This window comes from Littorina saxatilis, linkage group LG7 (genome assembly GCF_037325665.1).
Source record: "Littorina saxatilis isolate snail1 linkage group LG7, US_GU_Lsax_2.0, whole genome shotgun sequence".
Lineage (NCBI taxonomy): Eukaryota > Metazoa > Mollusca > Gastropoda > Littorinimorpha > Littorinidae > Littorina > Littorina saxatilis.
This window is the reverse complement of record NC_090251.1, coordinates 32688591-32711426: the sequence shown is the minus strand read 5'-3', so window position 1 is coordinate 32711426 and position 22836 is coordinate 32688591. Positions and strand designations below refer to the sequence as shown.

The 22836-nt window shown below is 42.3% G+C and overlaps 1 protein-coding gene across 3 annotated transcripts in view; it reads right to left on the bottom strand.

Moving 5' to 3' along the window:
• LOC138971204 (rab11 family-interacting protein 2-like) overlaps positions 1-22796 on the bottom strand; it is a 59619-nt gene extending 36823 nt beyond the window's left edge. For 2 of the 3 annotated variants that reach the window (XM_070343873.1, XM_070343875.1), the window contains exons 1-2: positions 22150-22460; positions 20728-20792 (exon numbers count right to left, since the gene is read on the bottom strand). In XM_070343873.1, the coding sequence (XP_070199974.1) occupies positions 20728-20764 (37 nt within the window). In that variant the 5' untranslated portion in view covers positions 20765-20792; positions 22150-22460. Of the gene's footprint in view, positions 1-20727; positions 20793-22149; positions 22461-22523 lie in introns of those variants that run through there. The other variant, XM_070343874.1, reaches the window with a different exon arrangement.
• Between the last annotated feature and the right edge of the window lie 40 nt (positions 22797-22836).

Below are 22836 nucleotides of genomic sequence, written 5' to 3'. Positions count from 1 at the left end.
TGTGTGTGTGTGTGTGTGTGTGTACGTGCTAGTGTGTGTGTGCGTGAACTTGTGTACGTGCGTGTGTGTGTGTGTGTGTGTGTGTGTGTGTGTGTGTGTGTGTGTGTGTGTGTGTGTGTGTGTGTGTGTGTGTGTGTGAATGCGTGTCTACGTTTGCGCGCGTGTGTGTGTGTACGTTTGCGCGCGTGTGTGTGCCTATTTGTGTATGTCTATTTGTGTGTATGTATTTCAAGGTTCACTGAATGAAGTGTCTTTGTAAACCTACCAATCTACACAATGTTACTACACCATACCGTTGTAACGAGTTAATTAGTACATGTCGTTTGTATAAAATAACTCCCATCACAGATCCATGATGATTTTAAACACGAACGCCCTAAACTAGGCAGCCTCCCATTCATCAACCTCACGTCATCCTCCATTTCCGTCCACACGTCAGTAGAACACATGTACCCTTTTGTTTGTGTTAAAATCATGCATACCACTGGCCCGAACATCTCTTCCCTGCTTCGCCGCACAGCCTCCGGACCACCTTCTGCGTCTTACCTTTGTCTGAAACCTGCTCGTTTCCCTGTGGTTGCCATAGTTACCAGAGCAGTGCATGAAATTATTCCAATCACCTCGACTTATCAACAAGACCTTGCGCCCATCCACCCTACCCTCCAGCCCTCCCGGCGTGCTCTGTACTTCCTGCCATTATCAGCAAGACAATGGACAGTATCCTCCCAGTTACATGGCGTTAATGACCCTAGAAGGATATGGACAACCCAGCAGCAGATGCAAGTGAGAACAACGGTTACAAAATCGGATTTTCACCTCAGAATCAGACTTACACACAACGGGAAAACTTTCATATCGAAACCTGTAAATCAGTTCTTGCTATGATTTGTGCGAATCAAGACTTCAGACCCTGTGCATAGTAGACTTCCTGGATATTTATTTAATAACCGTGCTTATTTATTCGAGTACGTAATGACAGGATATTTATAATACAGTACAAGAAAGAAACTCTCTCTCTGGGAATTTTTCCTTCTTGTGACTACAGCTATTTGTGACCCTCCACCACGGAATGAGTCGCATGTCATCTTTGCATGATTTTCATATTTTTACATTTTCCTAAAGGGTGTTTTATGCTCTTTCCAGTGGTAAAACCCGTTTTAGAAAAGAGCGGAAACTTTTCGAGTTATAAGCTTGTGACTAAGGTGACCCTCACACTTTTACCACAGTCCCCCCGGACTTATTTTAAGCCTAGCGCAGAACCGCGCGAGGTGACATGCGACTCATTTCGTGGTGGAGGGTCACATTTTGTTTAAAGTTACCATGAATAAGCTTTATCTTCTGCTTCCTTCTATTAATATACAAAATACGTTGCACGTTCTTCCCCTTCCAAAAACACTACTAACAAATTAATTCATAAAAAAATGTCAACTCGACAAAGTAAACGATAAGCTAGTTGATTTCTGGTATGTGCCCTAGTGGAGATATGTCCTTAACCCATATCAGGCCAAAAAAAAAAGGTCTGTTTACGGTAACATAGGCCCAAAAAATAGGGTCGGTAGGTCGGGATTTTTTTTTCCCCCAAAAAACCATATTTTTACGTTATTTTGCAAAAAAACCAAGATTTATTTAATTAAAAAAAAAATAGGGTCGGTCGGGTTACCGTAAACAGACTATTTTTTTTTTTTTGCCTCAGAGACATAATTCAATGTATGTCTCTGCCCATATACAATCACGGCCAGATCTGAGATAGTGAGCCCAATCGTTGACAAGGGAAGTACTGTTCCTTTAAACTATCGACACGTTGTTTTTTTCACCCTCTACGTCCTAGAATAAATATTCCTGAGTTTTGAGTCCTACCAATTACACAACAGACATCAATTTGCTCGAACTTCTATACTTCTGTTCCACAACACAGTTTTTCGATTTTCTGGTGCCTATTTCCTTAAAACTGTTAACACGGATTCGCTTCATCTGCTACGTCCTGCTATTATGCAAAACAAGTAGATTTGACATTTTCCCCTTCCTTTGCACACAGCCATGCGTTTCCCTCGCCTTTCTTCCGCGTGTGTCTGAGCCCTTAAAGATTCATGACACGACTTCGCTTCATCCTTGTTTCTGTCTATTCTTCACAACACACATGTTATGCATTTACGCGCACGAGGAAATTTTTTTTTCAACGTGAGTCACATTTGAAGGTACCTTCCTTCCTGTTTAGATACCATCGTGTGTATCACGATAGATTCCTTTAGGTTTTTAAATGGGATGAAAGCGCCTTTACTCTGGACCCATATCTACAAATTGACAGCTTCTAATGCAGAGTGAGATTATATACATATATTTTGTATTATTGGTTTGTCATCTCCCGTGTCCTTCTGTTACATGTATATAATGCCCGAAACAGTTTCTCACAATTGCAAATCTCATTGTATGAAATTCCAATGTGACATATTCTGTAGGTGGTGTCTTAGGCCTTTAATACGTCAACACAGCATCGTTTCATTCTCAGCTTCCATCCAATATACAACCCTATTCATTTCTCTGCCTCTGCCTCTAATTGCGGATCACCAATTAGGTCAGCGGCAAGTCGCGAATCACTCTTGCACAATACTTGGCAGAGCTCGCCATTTCTGTTGCCTCACAAGCTCTTTCGCCTGCCAGGATACCCGGCCTTGCAGTGACATAAAAATCAATACCCGTACCTTTTTCGGTGGATGGAAATATGATGTGAATAATTAACGCCTCGAAAGTAAAGGCAGCTGGGGTATATGCAGATGTCATCTAACTTCAAAAGGAAAACGAAAATGGCGTTGGCGAAAGCCTGCGTGGGTCTAAATGGTTCGGTTCTCAGTCGGTCGCTAATTGGAGTGAAACTGCGATCGCAGAAACACGCACGTGACGACCGGTTGTCATGAGGTTAATTGCACCAGGGACCTATCTAATATAGGTCTATGATTGCACCAAAACTGCGTTTGATGTTTCGCACACACAACATTGCGTGATATGCGATGAAATCTGATGAAGAAGACTGTTGCTTACGGGTCTCAATGAGATGATTTCAGTGATTGCAATATACTGAGTTTAACTTCGTCTTGATGATGTAATTCAGTGTTGGTCAAACCATGCTGGTTTTAGTTGTTCTTTCCGGGATCGCGTTATGCTAGTCACTGTGAGCTTATCTGTTTGAGTGTCTGCGATGATTTGTGTTTCATGTGTGTGTGTGTGTGTGTGTATGTGTGTGTGTGTGTGTGTGTGTGTGTGTGTGTGTGTGTGTTGCGTTGTGTGCTTGCGTGCGTGCATGCGTGTCTTGTTTTATTGGCTGTCAAAGCCAAAACGCAACGTTTAATAGCCATTTGGGGCTTTAAAACGCATGGGGCTTCGACAAGAAGTTCTCTCTCAAACAAATACCGTTTCATTACGCCCCCTCCCCGTTTCAAATTGGGAACTTATTTCTTTGATGATTAACCGCAGTGTGTCGGTTGACCTCATCCATCAACATGATCTAGGACTACCAAGACCAGGTGGCGAGAATTTCCACGAACTCACTGAGGGCGAATTATCCCGTTGAATGTGTATATCTATCAGGTGGGATTTTTTTCCCGCAGCATCACACAGCATACTAATAACATCTGAAAGAAAAACGGCTGATTAAATCTCAAAGCTGAATCGAACTATCACGATGGAAATGAAAAATTTAGTGAGTACGAAGATTCCGCGTGTTTAAAAAATCCCTTTCAATCAAAGTCGGCTTCAAACGTTTACAAATCAATGTTCTCTTTCAAGTCATCCCAGTTTTATCTCTCTCTCTCTCTCTCTCTCTTCTCTCTCTCTCTCTCTCTCTCTCTCTCTCTCTCTCTCTCTCTCTCTCTCTCTCTCTCTCCAAAACGCCATAAATAAGTGAAGCCTTCATCACCAAAATGACGAGTCTCATTAATACGAGGTTCAGACGAGTACTTACACACAACACTCTACCCCCCTTAATAAGCAATCCTCAGTAGCGACGACAGTAGTCCAGACTCACACACATAACTCTGTTCTGTACCCAACTGACAGCAATGAACCAGTACAGTAATGACAGTGACAAAGCCACTTCCTTAAAAATAGCACTGGATATATGGCGCTCCGCTCGCCTTGTGAACATCTGTGGCTAACAATGTTTTATTACACCGTCTTTCTCGTAAGCTTGGATAATGTTGAAGAAAAAAGTAAACCTTTCAGCATTGTTTTCCAAGCTGTTTCGCAGAAGTACTAAAATGTGGCGTTCACTTTGGAAAAATTCAAATAAGGGTGCCATAGAGCAGAAGAAACTTAAGATTTTCCACGACTAACTGGAGGAGTTTCGAGTTCTGTTGCTAGTCTTCGCAAGGTATAACAGAGACTCCAGATCTCAGAGAGTTAAAGTACGGGAGATCCTTTATATTCATTTGTTAATGGCATTAGTTATCATGCTGCACATGCGAGCTAGAATGACGGCAAATGCATTGTCGTGCACAGTTCACTACGTCCAAAGATCGTCTACTTCTAGCGTAGCAGTAGAGGATCTTTGCTACGTCCTTTTAGCACTGAAACCTCGGAAAACAGCCTTATCGTGAAGGACTACAGGTGCTTATGTCAAGGCCAAGGTGCCAGGTTTGGCCAAGTCAATCCAAGCACCGCACGGTTTTAACTTCTAATAATGGTAGAAGGTTACCTGTCACCGCGTCTATCTCACACTTTTCTTTTAATCGATGTACAGTTAATTAATTTAAATACATGTAATAGATAGGAATGGTAAATAACAAAAACGACGGAAAATGTACCGGTGTAGGATCCGGTCCGGTCCCCCCTCTGAAGTAGTCCACCGGGGGACCAATTCGTGGCAAAAACTGCTCTATAATGGTCCCCCCTTAGACATCCAGCCTCGTTTTTCTTAGGCATTCAAGCCATTTTCAATCTATATCTTCGTCCGGTATTATGTAGTGCACAGACAGCAATCTCTTTGTTTGACTATATTTTGCAGAAAATAAAATAGATCTGATTTATAATGCCGTTCAAAAGAAAAATCACATGAAATAAAATGAATAATAAATAAATACTGATAAGAAGAAATGAAACCAGTCTCTGATTCTTTCCTTTCTTTTCTCTGAAATTGCTGGTAACATTACTAACATTGTAACAAGAAAAACGAGACTGGATGTCTAAGGGGGGACCATTATAGAGCAGTTTTTGCCACGAATTGGTCCCCCGGGGGACTACTTCGGAGGGGGGACCGGACCGGATCCTACACCGGGGATTCGAGGTCCACAAGGTAGGACGGGACATTCTCTTGTCTAACATCTAAAGTTTCTGGTCTTTTTAACATTTTCAGTTCTGATTTGGGAACGTTAGCAGTCTGATTGCCTTGACCAAGCCTGGTATTGTAACATTGTGCTCCTGTGCCGTGGACGTACGTGGACGCACTTGGCAAGATGCCTGTTCTTCCCATCTTGTGTTTTTGGTAAAAACGAAGCAATTAGCAAGAATCGTGCTACAGCACGCATCAAACACGCGAGTGTTAATTAGCGATAGTCACGAAGAAAGAAACAAGTCGCGTAAGGCGAAATTACTACATTTAGTCAAGCTGTGGAACTCACAGAATGAAACTGAACGTAGTCCGCCGCTAGTGCAAAAGGCAGTAAAAGTGACGAGCCTGTTTGGCGCAGTAGCGCTTGCGCTGTGCTTCATAGCACGCTTTACTGTACCTCTCTTCGTTTTAACTTTCTGAGCGTGTTTTTAATCCAAACATATCATATCTATATGTTTTTGGAATCAGGAACCGACAAGGAATAAGATGAAATAGTTTTTAAAACGATTTCGGAAATTTAATTTTAATCATAATTTTTATATTTTTAATTTTCAGAGCTTGTTTTTAATCTGAATATAACATATTTATATGTTTTTGGAATCAGAACATGATGAAGAATAAAATAAAAGTAATTTTGGATCGTTTTATAAAAAAATAATTTTAATTACAATTTTCAGATTTTTAATGACCAAAGTCATTAATTAAATTGTAAGCCTCCATGCTGAAATGCAATACCGAAGTCCGGCCTTCGTCGAAGATTGCTTGGCCAAAATTTCAATCAATTTGATTGAAAATTGAGGGTGTGACAGTGCCGCCTCAACTTTTACAAAAAGCCGGATATGACGTCATAAAATACATTTATCGAAAAAATGAAAAAAACGTCTGAGGATATCATACCCAAGAACTCTCATGTAAAATTCCATAAAGATCGGTCCAGTAGTTTACTCTGAATCGCTCTACACACACACACGCACAGACACACACACACACATTCACCACGACCCTCGTCTCGATTCCCCCTCTATGTTAAAACATTTAGTCAAAACTTGACTAAATGTAACAAGTCGCGTAAGGCGAAAATACAATATTTAGTCAAGTAGCTGTCGAACTCACAAAATGAAACTGAACGCAATGCCATTTTTCAGCAAGACCGTATACTCGTAGCATCGTCAGTCCACCGCTCATGGCAAAGGCAGTGAAATTGACAAGAAGAGCGGGGTAGTAGTTGCGCTAAGAAGGATAGCACGCTTTTCTGTACCTCTCTTTGTTTTAACTTTCTGAGCGTGTTTTTAATCCAAACATATCATATCTATATGTTTTTGGAATCAGGAACCGACAAGGAATAAGATGAAAGTGTTTTTAAATTGATTTGGACAATTTAATTTTGATAATAATTTTTATATATTTAATTTTCAGAGCTTGTTTTTAATCCGAATATAACATATTTATATGTTTTTGGAATCAGCAAATGATGGAGAATAAGATAAACGTAAATTTGGATCGTTTGATAAATTTTTATTTTTTTTTACAATTTTCAGATTTTTAATGACCAAAGTCATCAATTAATTTTTAAGCCACCAAGCTGAAATGCAATACCGAACCCCGGGCTTCGTCGAAGATTACTTGACCAAAATTTGAACCAATTTGGTTGAAAAATGAGGGCGTGACAGTGCCGCCTCAACTTTCACGAAAAGCCGGATATGACGTCATCAAAGACATTTATCAAAAAAATGAAAAAAACGTTCGGGGATTTCATACCCAGGAACTCTCATGTCAAATTTCATAAAGATCGGTCCAGTAGTTTAGTCTGAATCGCTCTACACACACACACACACGCACACACACCACGACCCTCGTTTCGATTCCCCCTCGATGTTAAAATATTTAGTCAAAACTTGACTAAATATAAAAAGAGGGAGATAGAGAGAGAGCAGACAGAGGGACATAGAGAGAGTGAGCGAGAGAGAGATTCAGATTCAGCAGGTGGGAGGGGGAGGGGGGGATACAGAAATGAAAGAGATGAAAATCAAAGAACGAGAAAGGAAGGACAAGGACAAACATGAGAAGCCAAAGCAAATCTTCAAAAGAACAAGAAGGGCAAAGCCCATACGACTCACATGCTTGACCTTGACCTTTACATGACCTTGACCTTCAGGGTCAAGGTCAAATAACTAAACCTAGCAATGACATCATACACTAATAACTGCTTTACACATTTTTCCTACCAAAATACATGTGACCTTGACCCAAGGTCAAGGTCATCCAAGGTCATGCAACACAAAGCTGTTAATTCAAGACATAGGAAGTACAATGGTGCTTATTGGCTCTTTCTACCATGAGATATGGTCACTTTTAGTGGTTCACTACCTTATTTTGGTCACATTTCATAAGGGTCAAAGTGACCTTGACCTTGATCATATGTGACCAAATGTGTCTCATGATGAAAGCATAACATGTGCCCCCACATAATTTTAAGTTTGAAACAGTTATCTTCCATAGTTCAGGGTCACGGTCACTTCAAAATATGTATACAATCCAACTTTAAAGGACCCTTGCGACCTTGACCTTGAAGCAAGGTCAACCAAACTGGTGTCCAAAGATAGTGCTTACATTGCCCTGTATAGCATACATAGCTAAGGTTGCCATTCTCAATAACTTCAGAAAAAAATGCGAAAATGTGAAAAATGGTCGTTTTTAAGACAACAATTACGGCTCCTGTGACCTTGAACTTGAAGTGAGGTCAAGTTGCCGCACATGTTTTTTGAGATCTTGTAACCATACACCATCAGGCCACATCAGGTGTTGATAGACTTAATAGTGTCCAAGAAATATCCAACGTTAAAGTTTTTCGGACGGACGCCGGGACGGACGGACGGACGGACGACTCGGGTGAGTACATAGACTCACTTTTGCTTCGCATGTGAGTCAAAAATTAAGAACCATAACACAAAAACAACACAACGAAAAGCACCATCGACCTTTTTTTTCTTCTCAACGACACCTCAACGGCAATCAGCGTCCAAGTACTGTTTTCAGTCACCGGTCGAATATCGATCCTCATTGTCTCTACGGCGAGAAAACGGAAAGCTTGCATTCTTCACGCTTCAATGGAGCCCGTTCCAAGTCAGCAAACACAACCCCTGACTGCACTCAATACTCGCACTGTGCAAACAATAACTCTCGAAAAAATCTGTTGAAAATTTGCGTGAATACACACGCGGGTACAGCTCCGCGGATTAGGTGATATCACACCTGATGGTTTATTAATCTGAAGAAAAAAAAATCGATGTACTTCTGCTGTGACACCATGCGGGAAAGCGTCATTACGAAGACTATGTTTTAACGGTACGTTCTTTACAGTGTAAACCGTCCTGCAAATCATAATAGAGCTGCCCGGGTTTCAATCATGGGCTAAGCGCCACCTTCCATTTGAACACATACTACAAATCTACAACATAACTGCTTCCTGTGTCGAGACAGTGGAACACTTTCGCTGAATTCACTTGCTTGTGTCCAGCTACAAGGATGCTCTTCGCTCTTAGCCTGGACTATCTGTCGTGATACATAAGATGGTCTATACGGGGAGGCATGTATGTACCTTTATACAGTCAAACCTGTCTATAACGACCAGCCAAGGGACAAACCGAAAGTGGTCCTTATAAACAGGTGATCGTTCAGCCTGATACTGATTGGGCGAATTCGACTTTCCAAAATCTACTTTACGAAGCTTTGGCGCTGAATTACCGATAAAAAGACTTCGCGAAGACACCTGGCGGAATTTAGAAAGGTCTTTATGAAAAGGTGAATTGTATGGGGAAAAAACTCATCGGGTTATCTTTCGGGTGGTCGTAATGGGCAATTGGTCGTGATCAAGAGAAGGTCACCAGGGCAGGTTTGACTGTACTTCCATCACAGCTACCGGTAGTTACGGGGGAAAATGCGGCAAGCAGGGGGCATTGAATCACCTTGACAACAGAATAACACGAGCTATTGCATGTGTCACGCAGTACTGTGATTATACCTAACATATGAAACTGTCATCACTGCTCAGAGTTGCGGTTTTTTTGCGACTTGTGCTCGCTTGTGTGTGGCTTGTTGACAGCAGCGACTTCTCGCCTCTGCTCACCTCCATTTTTTATCGGTGAAGAATTTTGCTCTGTATATTATATACATGGCGACATTTTTACTGTTGTGTGGCTTGCAAAGAACAGTGCCTTCCCTCTCAATCTCTATGTATGTGTCTGTTTCATCATTGGAGAATACGGTTGTCATAGTATTACGGTAACGAGACGACCTTTTAGCCTGGCTTGCTTACGGTAACCCCAAACCTCTGGTGAGTCGGTTGAAAATCGAGCGACTTTCAAACAGACGATTTTCGGAAATAACCCTTGCTTTTCCTATGACAAATTACTTCACACGTGCTCCTGTCCACGTGTTTCCGACACACCCCTCGCTGGTGATTGGCCCCTCCAATGTTTGTCCGAATGAAAAGCAAGGGCATTCACTCTTTCGCAAACCCGACAGAGTTGTTTTCTGAATTCGTCTTTTTTTGCCACCCCAGGTTTTGAGCTACTTCTGGCTAACAAAAGTCGGTCATGTACACAACTCGCCGACTTCTGATCAGTCGACTTCTCGTTGACAACCTCAGGTTGAAAATCGGCCATGCGAACAGTTCTTTTGTAGCGAGTCGTAGTTTTCCAGACTTCCTCCGTCTCATAAAGCCCCAATAATCAACTCCCCAGTCCGTCCCCTCCACCCCACTCCACCCCCCCTCCCTCCCCCTCCCTCCCCCTCCCCCCCTCCCTCCCCCACCACCCCCCCCTCCCCTCGTGTGTTACTTTTACAATGCCAGAAGCGTAACCAGGCTTTGCGAAGCGCTGTACTCCGATAAAGACGGATTAGCTTGTAATAAAGTCAGAGTGAACGGCCGGGCTTTGCCTTCACACAGAAACGACAGTGTACTAATAGTCAATGGAATCTTTGGACTTGTGCGGGAGTTGCGTGTGTTGGTACAGTATAGTTTGTGGCGCGCATTGATTTTGCATTTGGTGCTTGGAAACGGAGAATGCTTAATCACTTGTTCGGTTTTAACCTTGCCAGTTTGGAAACGGGACCCATACCATCTTCAAGCATCCCCCCACCCCCCCCCCCCAACAAAAACAGTGACTAAAACCAAATTATCTCTCTCTCTCTCTCTCTCTCTCTCTCTCTCTCTCTCTCTCTCTCTCTCTCTCTCTCTTTGAAGTCACACCTGTTCGCCACGTCTGACAAAAGAGTCACAACATTTAACAGAAATGGTACAAAACTAACAGCAAAGTAACACCAACTCCCTCAGTCCTGCTTAAAAAAATGGCATGAGAGAAAAAAAAACAAAGGAGTCAACATAAACAGAAGGACGCTGCCCAAAGTTTAACAATGCCACACGACCCAATGTAATCCCCTCCAATATTTACAAGCCCCTGTTGTGGACGCTGATCAGGCTTTTTAACTGGTTTTACAGGCACAGCCAACTCTTGCTCCTGACACTTTTTTTTGACATGTTTGGCTTGCCATCCTTGGTCCAGCGTTTTTTCGCCGACTTTCAGTATAAGAAGAAGAAAAAACCTCATACGTCATAGCACTCCTAGTGTGCGGTTTTCATTCATAAACAGGTTTGTTAGACGTTCACTATAAAGGGCTCCCGCAGATGACAAAAAGCGTGCCACTTGCAACATTCCTGCAAACCTATACTTACTTGTCGTATTTGTAAAAGTCTGCGAAGAGCATATTAGAACTAGCTATTCAGAAAATACATGTAGTAGAGTTGGAGTTATAACCCCAATTTTCTTCTTTTTTTCTTTTGGGAATAATGTTACATGACTGTAATCGACATAATTATCGTTCGTTCCGCATAGCGTCCTACTGGTTTTGGTTTGTTTGTTTGTTTGCTTAACTGACGCCCAGCCGACCACGAAGGGCCATATCAGGGTGGTGCTGCTTTGACATATAACGTGTGCCACACACAAGACAGAAGTCGCAACACAGGCTTCATGTCTCACCCAGTCACATTATTCTGACACCGGACCAACCAGTCCTAGCACTAACCCCATAATGCCAGACGCCAGGCGGAGCAGCCACTAGATTGCCAAATTTAAAGTCTTGGGTATTTGTTTGTTTGTTTGTTTATTTGTTGCTTAACGTCCAGCCGACTACGCAGAGCCATATCAGGACGAGGAAGGGGGGGATGAAGGGGGCCACTTGTCAAGCGATTCCTGTTTACAAATGCACTAACCCATTACTTGTGTCCCAGCAGGCTTTAGTAAAACTAAATTAATACCTACTGGAAGATTACCAGTTTCCAGTATGTTAAAATAGGCTTAACCTATCTACTGCTGGACTTACATCAGAACACTAACAGATTAAACTATACATGAATCGCGAGACAAGCGGCAAGAGAAGAAATTTTTGGAAAAAATACAGGTGAATGAGCAAGAAGGCAGAAAAAAGAAAAGAATTCATGAAGAAAAAGAGAGCATGACAGGAAAGAGGAACCAAAAATCTACCTAACAGCAAACTAGAAAGCTCCTGCGGTTCCAAAAACAGGAGGGGCTTTTAATTTCATAACCGCAGTGCCCCACTGCGGGAAGTCTTAGGTATGACCCGGCCGGGGTTCGAACCCACGACCTCCCGATCACGGGGCGGACGCCTTACCACTAGGCCAACCGTGCCGGTAGCGTCCTACTGGTAGTACCCATTGAACAAAGTGTGTTTCAAACAGTACACATACATTTGCGACCCTCTTCATTCCTACGTGCACACCACTACCTGCTGCACTACTTTCGGTCCTACGCCCCCCTCCCCAACCATGTCAGTGCATCCCATCTCTCATGCATCACCTTAGTCAACAAAGAAGGGCAAAGCCCATACGACTCACATGCTTGACCTTCTGCTTTACACATTTTTCCTACCAAAATACATGTGACCTTGACCCAAGGTCAAGGTCATCCAAGGTCATGCAACACAAAGCTGTTAATTCAAGACATAGGAAGTACAATGGTGCTTATTGGCTCTTTCTACCATGAGATATGGTCACTTTTAGTGGTTCACTACCTTATTTTGGTCACATTTCATAAGGGTCAAAGTGACCTTGACCTTGATCATATGGGACCAAATGTGTCTCATGATGAAAGCATAACATGTGCCCCACATCATTTTTAAGTTTGAAACAGTTATCTTCCATAGTTCAGGGTCAAGGTCACTTCAAAATATGTATACAATCCAACTTTGAAGAGCTCCTGTGACCTTGACCTTGAAGCAAGGTAAACCAAACTGGTATCAAAAGATGGGGCTTACTTTGCCCTATATATCATATATAGGTGAGGTATTCAATCTCAAAAACTTCAGAGAAAATGGGAAAAATGTGAAAAATAGCTGTTTTTTAGACAACATTTATGGCCCCTGCGACCTTGACCTTGAAGCAAGGTCAAGATGCTATGTATGTTTTTTGGGGCCTTGTCATCATACACCATCTTGCCAAATTTGGTACTGATAGACTGAATAGTGTCCAAGAAATATTCAACGTTAAAGTTTTCCGGACGGCCGGACGGACGGACGGACGGACGGACGGACGGACGGACGGACGGACGACTCGGGTGAGTACATAGACTCACTTTTGCTTCGCATGTGAGTCAAAAACGATTGTTCAGAAATAACGCGGGATGGGTTTTTATGGTACAGTGGAACCCCCCCTTTTAAGACCCCCCAATGTAAGACTTTATCCATTTTAAGACCTTGCTTTTTTCAGATTTTCTGTTAAGCTCTGTAAATGTACCGCCATTTTAAGACTCCCTCCGTTTTAAGACCATGTAGCTCAGTCGGTAGCGCGCTGGATTTGTATCCAGTTGGCCGCTGTCAGCGTGAGTTCGTCCCCACGTTCGGCGAGAGATTTATTTCTCAGAGTCAACTTTGTGTGCAGACTCTCCTCGGTGTCCGAACACCCCCGTGTGTACACGCAAGCACAAGACCAAGTGAACACAAAACAGATCCTGTAATCCATGTCAGAGTTCGGTGGGTCATAGAAACACGAAAATACCCAGCATGCTTCCTCCGAAAACGGCGTATGGCTGCCTAAATGGCGGGGTAAAAAACGGTCATACACGTAAAATTCCACTCGTGCAAAAAACACGAGTGTACGTGGGAGTTTCAGCCCACGAACACAGAAGAAGAAGAAGAAGAAGAAGAAGAAGAAGACCTGATTTTCTCAGATTTGTGAAGGTCTTAAAAGGGGGGTTCCATTGTATGTGGAAGTGTTGCCCGGTATGCCTTGAAGTTGAGACAAGATGAGCTGAATGTAGGTCACATGGAATAACCAGGGGAGACAAATCGTTGGTGTCACAATGATTAATGAGCTCCTATGATCTGCATGTTTGCGAAAGAAAAATGGCCTGATATCGAGCAGACAATGACTTTTTTTAAAACTTTTTTTGTATACATGAATATAAAATATTTGAAGTTACAGTGCAGAAAAAAAATCGTTTCAGAACCTCCGTGGGCAGTGGTAACCCTCTAACCGCTGCATAACACAACAACATAACGGTGATAGTCGAGTATATTGACAGACTATGGCCCAGGGGAAACTTAACTTGAAGATACCATCTCTCTTTGGTCGACAAAGCGAAATTGGATATCAACGCTGTCTCTTTGAGAATACGATGCCAAAAATATCCAAACAGACTATAGTGAGGTAAATCGCTAGTTTATGATCTTTCCAGAAATAACCATTAAACAATATATCGGTCTCCCTCTCTCTTCTCAGTCCGTGTCTGAAGACAATGTTCTCAACAAACACACACAAACACACACACACAGCGTGAGACACACACGCACACAGCGTCACACGCACACAGCGTCACACACACTCACACACACACACACATTGGTACACAGACTATACTCTTGTATCTAACTAAGCCATTCTAACCTGTAAATAATGATGAAATTCACCCCTCCCACCCCCTCTCCCCCTACATATTCCTCTCTTTCTCTCTCTCTGAACCCTCACCCACCTCGACAGACAAAAGGCATGTCCCAGGTAAATCGCCCCATCCCGTCAGTCGCCCCCGACCTTTGATGCCGATTCTACAGTGCTACCTGTCACGATAGGATCACTCCCAATAAAGAACGCCTCCCGTTGTCCTTCCATCAATCTATAATCATAAATGTCGCAAAAACGGTAACATTCAAGGACAATGTCCAAAACTAACTCTCCCTGTCAGCAGGGATGAGGTGCCCGAGAAAATTACCGAACGGTCGGGAGTCAGCCGCGGTGTTAGATTGGTTGAAATTGAGATTCGTTGTAATTTCAACGAATCAGACACCGCGGGTTGTTCTCTCCTGTTTGGGTGGCACCCACTTTAGGCTCGTGTACCTCAGCCCTGGCCGCCATAAAGTTATGTCCCTTGAACATCATGTGCTGACCATGAAAATAAAGCCTTTGATGAATGAATCGAATTTCAAAGTGAAAGGTGTCGCTTTTCACCACTATTTCCCATCAGTCTAAACACACTGCCACGGCTCTATCCGTCTGCAAAATCTTGGACTTTGCGAAAGCTTTCTTGAATTTGGGACACTGTTCCTGCACCGCATCACCAACGTGAGTAAAGTGTACCTGCCGTGAGAGGCCACCTGCAATATAAGGGCAGTTTTGGCTGGTCCCAACTTGAGGGTTCGCAGGTTCGAATCCGTAGCCATGTCCCATCCCCGTGTCACCAAAGTGGCACGTAACAGACCTCGGTTATTCTGCCATAAGTGCAGATGGCTGATACCACCTAAACACGCATACACTTGTGTATCTCATCAAAAGTCGTGAGGGCGTAAAACTCGAATTACAGTGGACGCCGCTTAAAAAACCGCGGTTAATAGAGCCAGCCGCTTATAAAAGCCGATTTAGAAAAAGCCGATTAATAAAACCAACCCGCCGCTTATTAAAGCCAGTTTTCTCAGAGAAATCACGTAGTTTGTGACTAAAACTCACATTATCTTGTTCTGATGTGGAAGACGACCAACAAACAAACACTCATAAAATCGTTCTTCTCTGCCGAGTAATGATTCGTGACGGTGACAGTGAAATTATTGATGTACCGAAGTGATCAAAGGACATGTACATGTACATAATTAAAACAAAAGTTAACATCCTTCGTGAAGTTTTGTTTAGATTCAAACAAGTGTAAATGACGAAAGAGAAGATTTTTTTTTTCGAAAATGACGTAATCCTGGACCGCCGGTTAATAAATCCGCAGCTTATTAAAGCCATTTTTCGTCGGTCCAGAAGTGGCTTTATTAAGCGGCGACCACTGTATCATATAACCCATATCTTGTCCTTAAGAGGCGAAATATTTAGCCTGTAGGACATACAAATTCTCTATTGGTCCCAAGGGTGTAAACCCTCACAACATGTACCACTGTAGCTGTTCTGCCCTCCGGTCAGCTACAGGAGAACAAGGTGACCGCGATGTGATGACAGCTGATACTGTCACGTTCGGACACTGACCAAACACGTGGGGGGCGGGGGTGTTAGTTACATCGAAGTAATGTAGGATTTCCCTTTGTATATATCTCCGTTTGATATCCAACTCCTTACTAGCTATACTATGGACAGCTGAGTGAAAATGAGGTGAATCGTTGACTAACCTCTGCGAAAGCTCGCTCTCTATATCAGTCTGTCTATCTCTCTCTCGCATGTGCCTATATATTGATCTTTTTGCTGACTTCATGTTTTTCATAGTAACACCAGAAGAAACTGTGCCCCAAATCCCCCCTCCCCCCCCCCACACACACACACAAATGTTTGTTCCGATAACAAACAAAATAGGATTGGGATTTTTTTATTTTCCCCCCTATCCAAGCGCATGTGGCTTTTAATTGGCCGTTACTCGGTGCGAGCTGTGCAACAGAATTAACGCTTTCCTTGTAAAATCTTCAAAATCAAGTATTGTCATTATTTTTTTTTCATTTTTGAAGGCTAAAAACATTCTGAACTAGAGACATTTACACTGCACGCAGTCTTCTGTACTAAATGCACGTTGCGTACTTCATTCTCTTTGATGAACAAATGTATCAAGCGTGTCGATCAGTTGCTCAAAGTTGTCGGACGTTGCACCTGGAAGTATTGCTTCATACCACAGTGACAATTAATACCTGTCCGGTAAAGCTATGCTCTCTCTCTCTCTCTCTCTCTCTCTCTCTCTCTCTCTCTCTCTCTCTCTCTCTCTCTCTCTCTCTCCCTCTCTCTCTCTCTCTCCAAAACACTGCCCCAACAGTTCTCAGACAATGATGATGCAAGCCTCTCCCTTCACTTGGTACAAGCGACCATGACATCGTACTCTACGACACATCGCTCTCACCCTTCAGGCTACGACTACCACGACGTAAGCTACATCTATGGGGAAGAGCGGACAAGAAAGATATTAAAAACGATCTGCATAAATACGCAGAATCTGTTGAAGCCGAGGTACTGAGTCGGTACCTGTCTGTAACTGTCCCTGCAATATAACCGGCAAACCTCGCCTTCTTCTCTGCCTGTGTCATCATTCTGAACGGAACATCTATCTGCATGCCGTGTGTGCATCTCTCTGCACCCCCCCCCCCTCCCCTAAAAAGGTATCTTAAAGTTATATGAGAGTGTTAGCATGCGATGTGTCCAAATCTCAGTTTATATATCTGTCTCTGTCCACTACATTTCTCTTCACAATCAAACACACACCCACACACATGTCTCTGATGTGCACGGACTGCCCGAAGCCTGTACAACCTGATGTTGTGTTAGTACAACCTCTCTGATCGAACGGGGGCCATCATCATCATTACAACAACCCCTGTACCGAACGGTAATCAGTGACCGCAGCTGTCGCGACACAGCCTGCGATAACATCCGCTAATACCAGTCGGACACTTTTGTGTCCAATGCAAATATACGAGGATGGTTTTGTGTGTTTTATAAAAATTATTTCAAAATTATATCGATACGGGTGAGCTGTGGTTGCTAATTTGTAACAGACGATCTAACAAAGTGTGCTGACAATAAATGATCTCAATTGACTAAACCATAAGCATTAAATAATATACATCGTAAAACATTATCGTATGGCGTACGTAAATGGTTCATTGGCCACCAAATAAACAACTATTAAACATTGGTGAACTAAATCGCCTGCGTATCCACTGTAAATATGTAAATGACTTACTGTCTTTTTCGGCAGAGATACGCTATTCACACGTGCGTGTATGCGTCGGTGTGCGTGTGTGTGTCAGTGTGTGTGTATGCGTGTGTTTGTGTGAGTGCGCGTGTTTGTGTGTGTGGGTGTGTGTGTTATGTAAGCATGCATGTTTGATTGTGCGCAGGTGTGTTACAGCGGCTCAGAGAACGGAGGGCGTGCAGTGGTATTAGTAACGCTTGAAGCTACACACTAACAGAGACATAGATAGAAATTTATCCTACATACGTGAGAGAGACACCCGTGAGATAATAATCGTTCAAATCACACGTGTGTATATTATGTAAATGAGGTCATGTCAAGCAAGTCTGGCAGGGACCTGTTTTTCCACTGCTTATGATGCCAAAGTCACCGAGACAAACGTCATTATAGAAAAAAAAATTGCGCTCGCTAATTACCCTCGATGAATCTTTAGAACTAACACGTCACGCCACACTTTCAGAGTGACGTTTCTTTGCTTTGACGTAATAGATTGCACGAGGCTTTAGAAGAGATCGAGGTTCCAAAACAAGCGTCTTCAATTTAGCTGCCTCGACTGCAAGATATTTTCAGTAAAATACACGTAAGTACAGTATGTAGGATAAACAGAATACTACATGGCTTGCTGTGTCGTACCAGATTTACACTCGTTGCTTTTTCAAATAGTGAACAGCTCGCTTTCGCTCGCAGTTCAATATTTTAAAAAGCAACTCGTGTAAATCTGGTACGACACAGCAAGCCATGTAGTATTCTCTATGTCTCTGACACTAAGTTGCGTCATTGTAAAAGTCTACAACTTTCACGATCTAACCGCTGTCAGTACACACTCCCCCTGTCACGTTCGTACATGCACTGTCACGTCATTTTCCATGTTTGTAGTATTTCACTTCGTTATAATAACACCGTTCTAGCACGCAACAATTAATAAACGCCTGTCTGTCAATCATACTCATAGCAACTGCAGCAGTACAACAACTTCAACAATCATAAAATGCAAACAATGTCTTAAAATTCCCCCCCCCTCCCACCCCTTAACTCTTTAAGACTTATTGTCTTTCAAGACCTTGCTTAATTTCTCCAATTTCTGTTCATGACCATTGTCTTCTTCTTCTTCAGCGTTCGACGGTTGTGTGTGACCAATTGTCAATTGATGTACCTTCATTTGCCAATTGGTAATCACTTGATTTTTGTTAATCAAGTTTTTGTGCATTTCATCAATGACAATGGGGCCTGGGATACCACGGTGCAACAAACACGCTCACTGCGTAACTGCCTTGTCAGCAGTCCTTGAAAAGACACCTTTTCATGACTACGCTTGTAAGCTATAAACTAGTCACGCACGAAAAGTGTTCCTTCTTCAGAGAGGTTAGAGCATTCGCGATTTGACAAGGTCACCGCCAACAAGTCCTCTTTGCCTAATACATGCATAATTGAATATCCCATTATGAGGTTATATCGCACACACGATATCCACAGTCTATTCAGACCTCTCACTCTGAAAAGCTTCTTGGAGCTTCAATGTTGTAATAGGCTCTCAGGATTCGGAAGTGCGACCTTCTCAATAGCACGAAGTCTCTTTTCTAAACGGTTAAAAACAAGGTGGGTAGATCGGCTGAGTAAACACGTCTTCCTCTCTCTCTTCACACAGGTAAATGTACACAGACCTTACTCCCCCCCCTCCCTCTACCCTTATCTGTGGCAGAATATACTCTCCTACACACGCCATGTTTAAGGTTGTGGTAACATTATACACTTTCAAGGAGTTTTCTAAGCCTTGAGCGTCCCTACAGACAGGTGAGCAAAATATTTGCTCTGATTTGATACTGCCTGGTCTCTGGGTTGACCAGGTTATCACTGGAGTTTGCTTAGTTTCCCCGTTGGGCATGTAGAACAAAATTAATGTTCTGTGTGTGTGGCAAGCTTCATATTGATTGATTGAACACTTTCACGATTTATGAAATGACTGAAAACTTCTGCAGTTTAAGAGCTTCAGTTCCCTTTCCTGACAAAGCTACATCTATTGTCTGAACCGCTCAAGATTATGTGTAATACATTTAAACCTCAACCACCACTACTGACACACTCACAAAAAAGGTTTACTAAGGTTGCAGATGTAATGTAGTAGGGATTTGTGAACTGAAAACTCTTTCTTAAATGTTCATATAGTGTGTTACGGCACATCTTGTTTCAGGGTAGTTTAAAATTAAAGGTGTTGTATATCATTCAATCCTTCATGCATAATATATGACCACAGTCATTAGATGAAGTGTACTTAATACTTAAAGGGGAGCCAACACAACTTGTCATCTCATATATATATCCGTCAACCAGAGCAATACATGTTTTGGAGAACTTTATGGTTTAGATGACCCTATCAACACATGCTGAAATCAAAAATACAGTGGAACCCCCTGTTCAAGACCCAACCCCCCCCCCCCCCCCAATTTAAGACCTATTTCTAATACCAAAACTTTTTAGATTTATTGTTCATAACCTCTGTAAACTATATAAATATACCCCAATTTTAAGACTCCATCCTTTTTAAGACCTAATCTGTAGTCATCTGATTTTTGGCGGTCTTAAAAAAAAAGGGGGGGGAGGGTCCACTGCTCACTGTATTCATTGGAACCCCCCTTTTAATACCCTTCCTAGGCCTGATGTCCTTAGACTTTTGGAAGTCTTAAAAGGGGGTGGGGGGTCCACTGTTATTCTATCATTCCAAGCTGATTAAACTACTTCACTTGTGCTTACAGTTACCGTGAAACCGTTCACCACAAGTCAGACAACGATACACAATGAGTGATGCATGATGAGTGATGGTATGTGTGCAGTTTTCCAAACATTTAAAGGAAGAGAGAGCAGAGGAACACTGTGGGTCATACATTTTTTGTTTTACAACTTGCAGTACAAGTAAAACAATTTATATAATAATGGCAGTCACTGTGCCAACCTATAGCGCTAAATAAAAGCAATGAATTTCACTCTCCAGTTCCAATCACACCTTTGAACACTTTTTCTGTGTCAATATAATGCCCAAAAAAAAGAACAACTGTTCATAATTTTACCCTGCTCAGTGCTTTTATGATGTGAATCATACACATTTTATGAGGGTGATCAAAAGATGGTGTAAGGAGGATCACCTTTATGCAAAATTATGCAAATATATTCAAATTTTACCTGTAAACTGTGAGTGGGTAGGGTTCCACACACTCATGGTGTGTCTTTGCTCCGCATGAACGACTCTGAAACAACAGCAGTGAAGAATGCACATTAAGGTTTGATTCACACACACACACACACACTTGACTAGGCACGCAGGTCAAATAAATTATTGATTTTCTGCAACAACATATCTTGAAGCTTGTTTCTCAATCTAGCAACGAGTCAACGAAAAGGCAGAGCAGTTGGGCAACACCTTTTGCTGTTGTTAGTTGCTGCTGGTAGTGGTGACCTCATTAACAAGGGGTTGAAAAGGAATAATCAATACAGGAGTACCGGTCATGTTAAACCCCTCCAATGAGAGGACACCTTGCAACAAAGGACACATCCTTCTTTTTTTCCTTTTTCTTTCACCGTCTTGACCAGAATTGTCTTTTCATCACAGGATAGGCCACCTTTAATGTAGGGACACTTTTGGTTGGTCGGAATGGTGTCCTTTGATCACAGGTACCACTGTATGTCCAATTAACACTGATCCCCTCCTTTTAATACAGACATTCCTCATCAAAATGTATTTTCGAATTCTATTTCATATTATATGCAAAAGTAAAGTGGACTTAAGATCTATTAGTACAGCGGAACCCCCCTTTCAAAAACAAAACAATTTAAGACGCCCTCCTTTTTAAGACCTTGTTTTCTCAGACTTTCTGTTCTTAACCTCTGTAAAATTACTTATTTTCAGATTCCCTCCTTTCTAAGACCCGTTTTTCTCAGATTTTTGGAGGTCTTAAAAGGGGGTTTCACTGTATTAACAATTTAAAGCAAATTCTTTGATCCCTCAATCAGAATGCTTCCATTTCGCTGCATTTTTTATGCTTTCAGTGTAAACAAATGGACAGAAATGCTCTTTAGGCCTATTGATTTATAGTCTCATTTCACATGAAATACAGCTGTTACTACAAGAGAATTTAAGTGTCCTCATGTTATTTGTTAAAATCTTTCTGTCTTGGTCCATACAGTTAATGTACATATATAAATGATTAATGCAAATAGCTAAAAGATTAAATTTTGGTGTGAAATCTGCTTGTAGCATAGAAAGTTGTCATAAAAACAATGCCGGATGACATGTCACAAAAAATTCAGACAAATTCTCACACACACACACACGAAACATTCAGATCATCATATATATATTAAAGTTTAAAAACACAATCACTGACACTAGTGACAGCTTTAAAAAAATACCCTTCAACCATTACGACAATTAAATTCATAAACGTAAACACTTGAAAAACTTAGCCCCAGGTAATAAAACAACAGGTGCACATTATAAGAAGTGCACAGCCAATAACAAACACAAGGCTCCAACGCTCAGAGAAGTACAATGTTTCCAAAACACCAGTCAACCGTTCAAATGATCCCAGCCCGACAGTTAGTTACCTGTGAATGGGTTACTGAGTGACTTTTCCCCCCACCTGTACTTTCTTCACAATAACGGATACCCGGTCAGGTAGAAACATCCGTTTATTCTTCCCTCTTGGCCCAGCAGTACTCCTCACACAATGTTGGTCGAATATCCGCATTAAAAAATCCACAACAAGGCTCGAAACTGTCAACAACACACCGATGACACACCACGCGGGGCGGCGCACTCTATAAACACACTGACGATGCAGTCAGTGTCTGCCACTAACTTGAAAAGAAAGCAGCGACAGCGACAGGACTTCTCACTACACCGCTATACACCGAACCCGCTGCAGCTCTCCGAACATTTTACGACGCTCGATATAAAACTGTCATAACTTCACGCTTACCGGGGTCATCAAGGCATTGTGTAGTGGTCAGTGTGGCGCGGCAGTTGGTCAGGTATTGTACAGGTGCGGAGGAAGGCTACTTTCTACCTGCAAACGGCTTCAGTTGTAAACCCCCGCTGCGAACGCTTTCAAAGCGCCATCTTTTTGTGTCGCTCTTGTCGTCTGCTTTTTTTGTGCGAAGCGCGGAAAACCTTGTGCGTAGGAAGGGAAGTAACTGCGTTTTTTTTGTTTGTCTGTACAGGTAGGATTGGCTGCAAGGATCATGAGAATTTTTGTTTTTTTGCTTTCTGCTTCTTTTGCACTCTCTCGTATC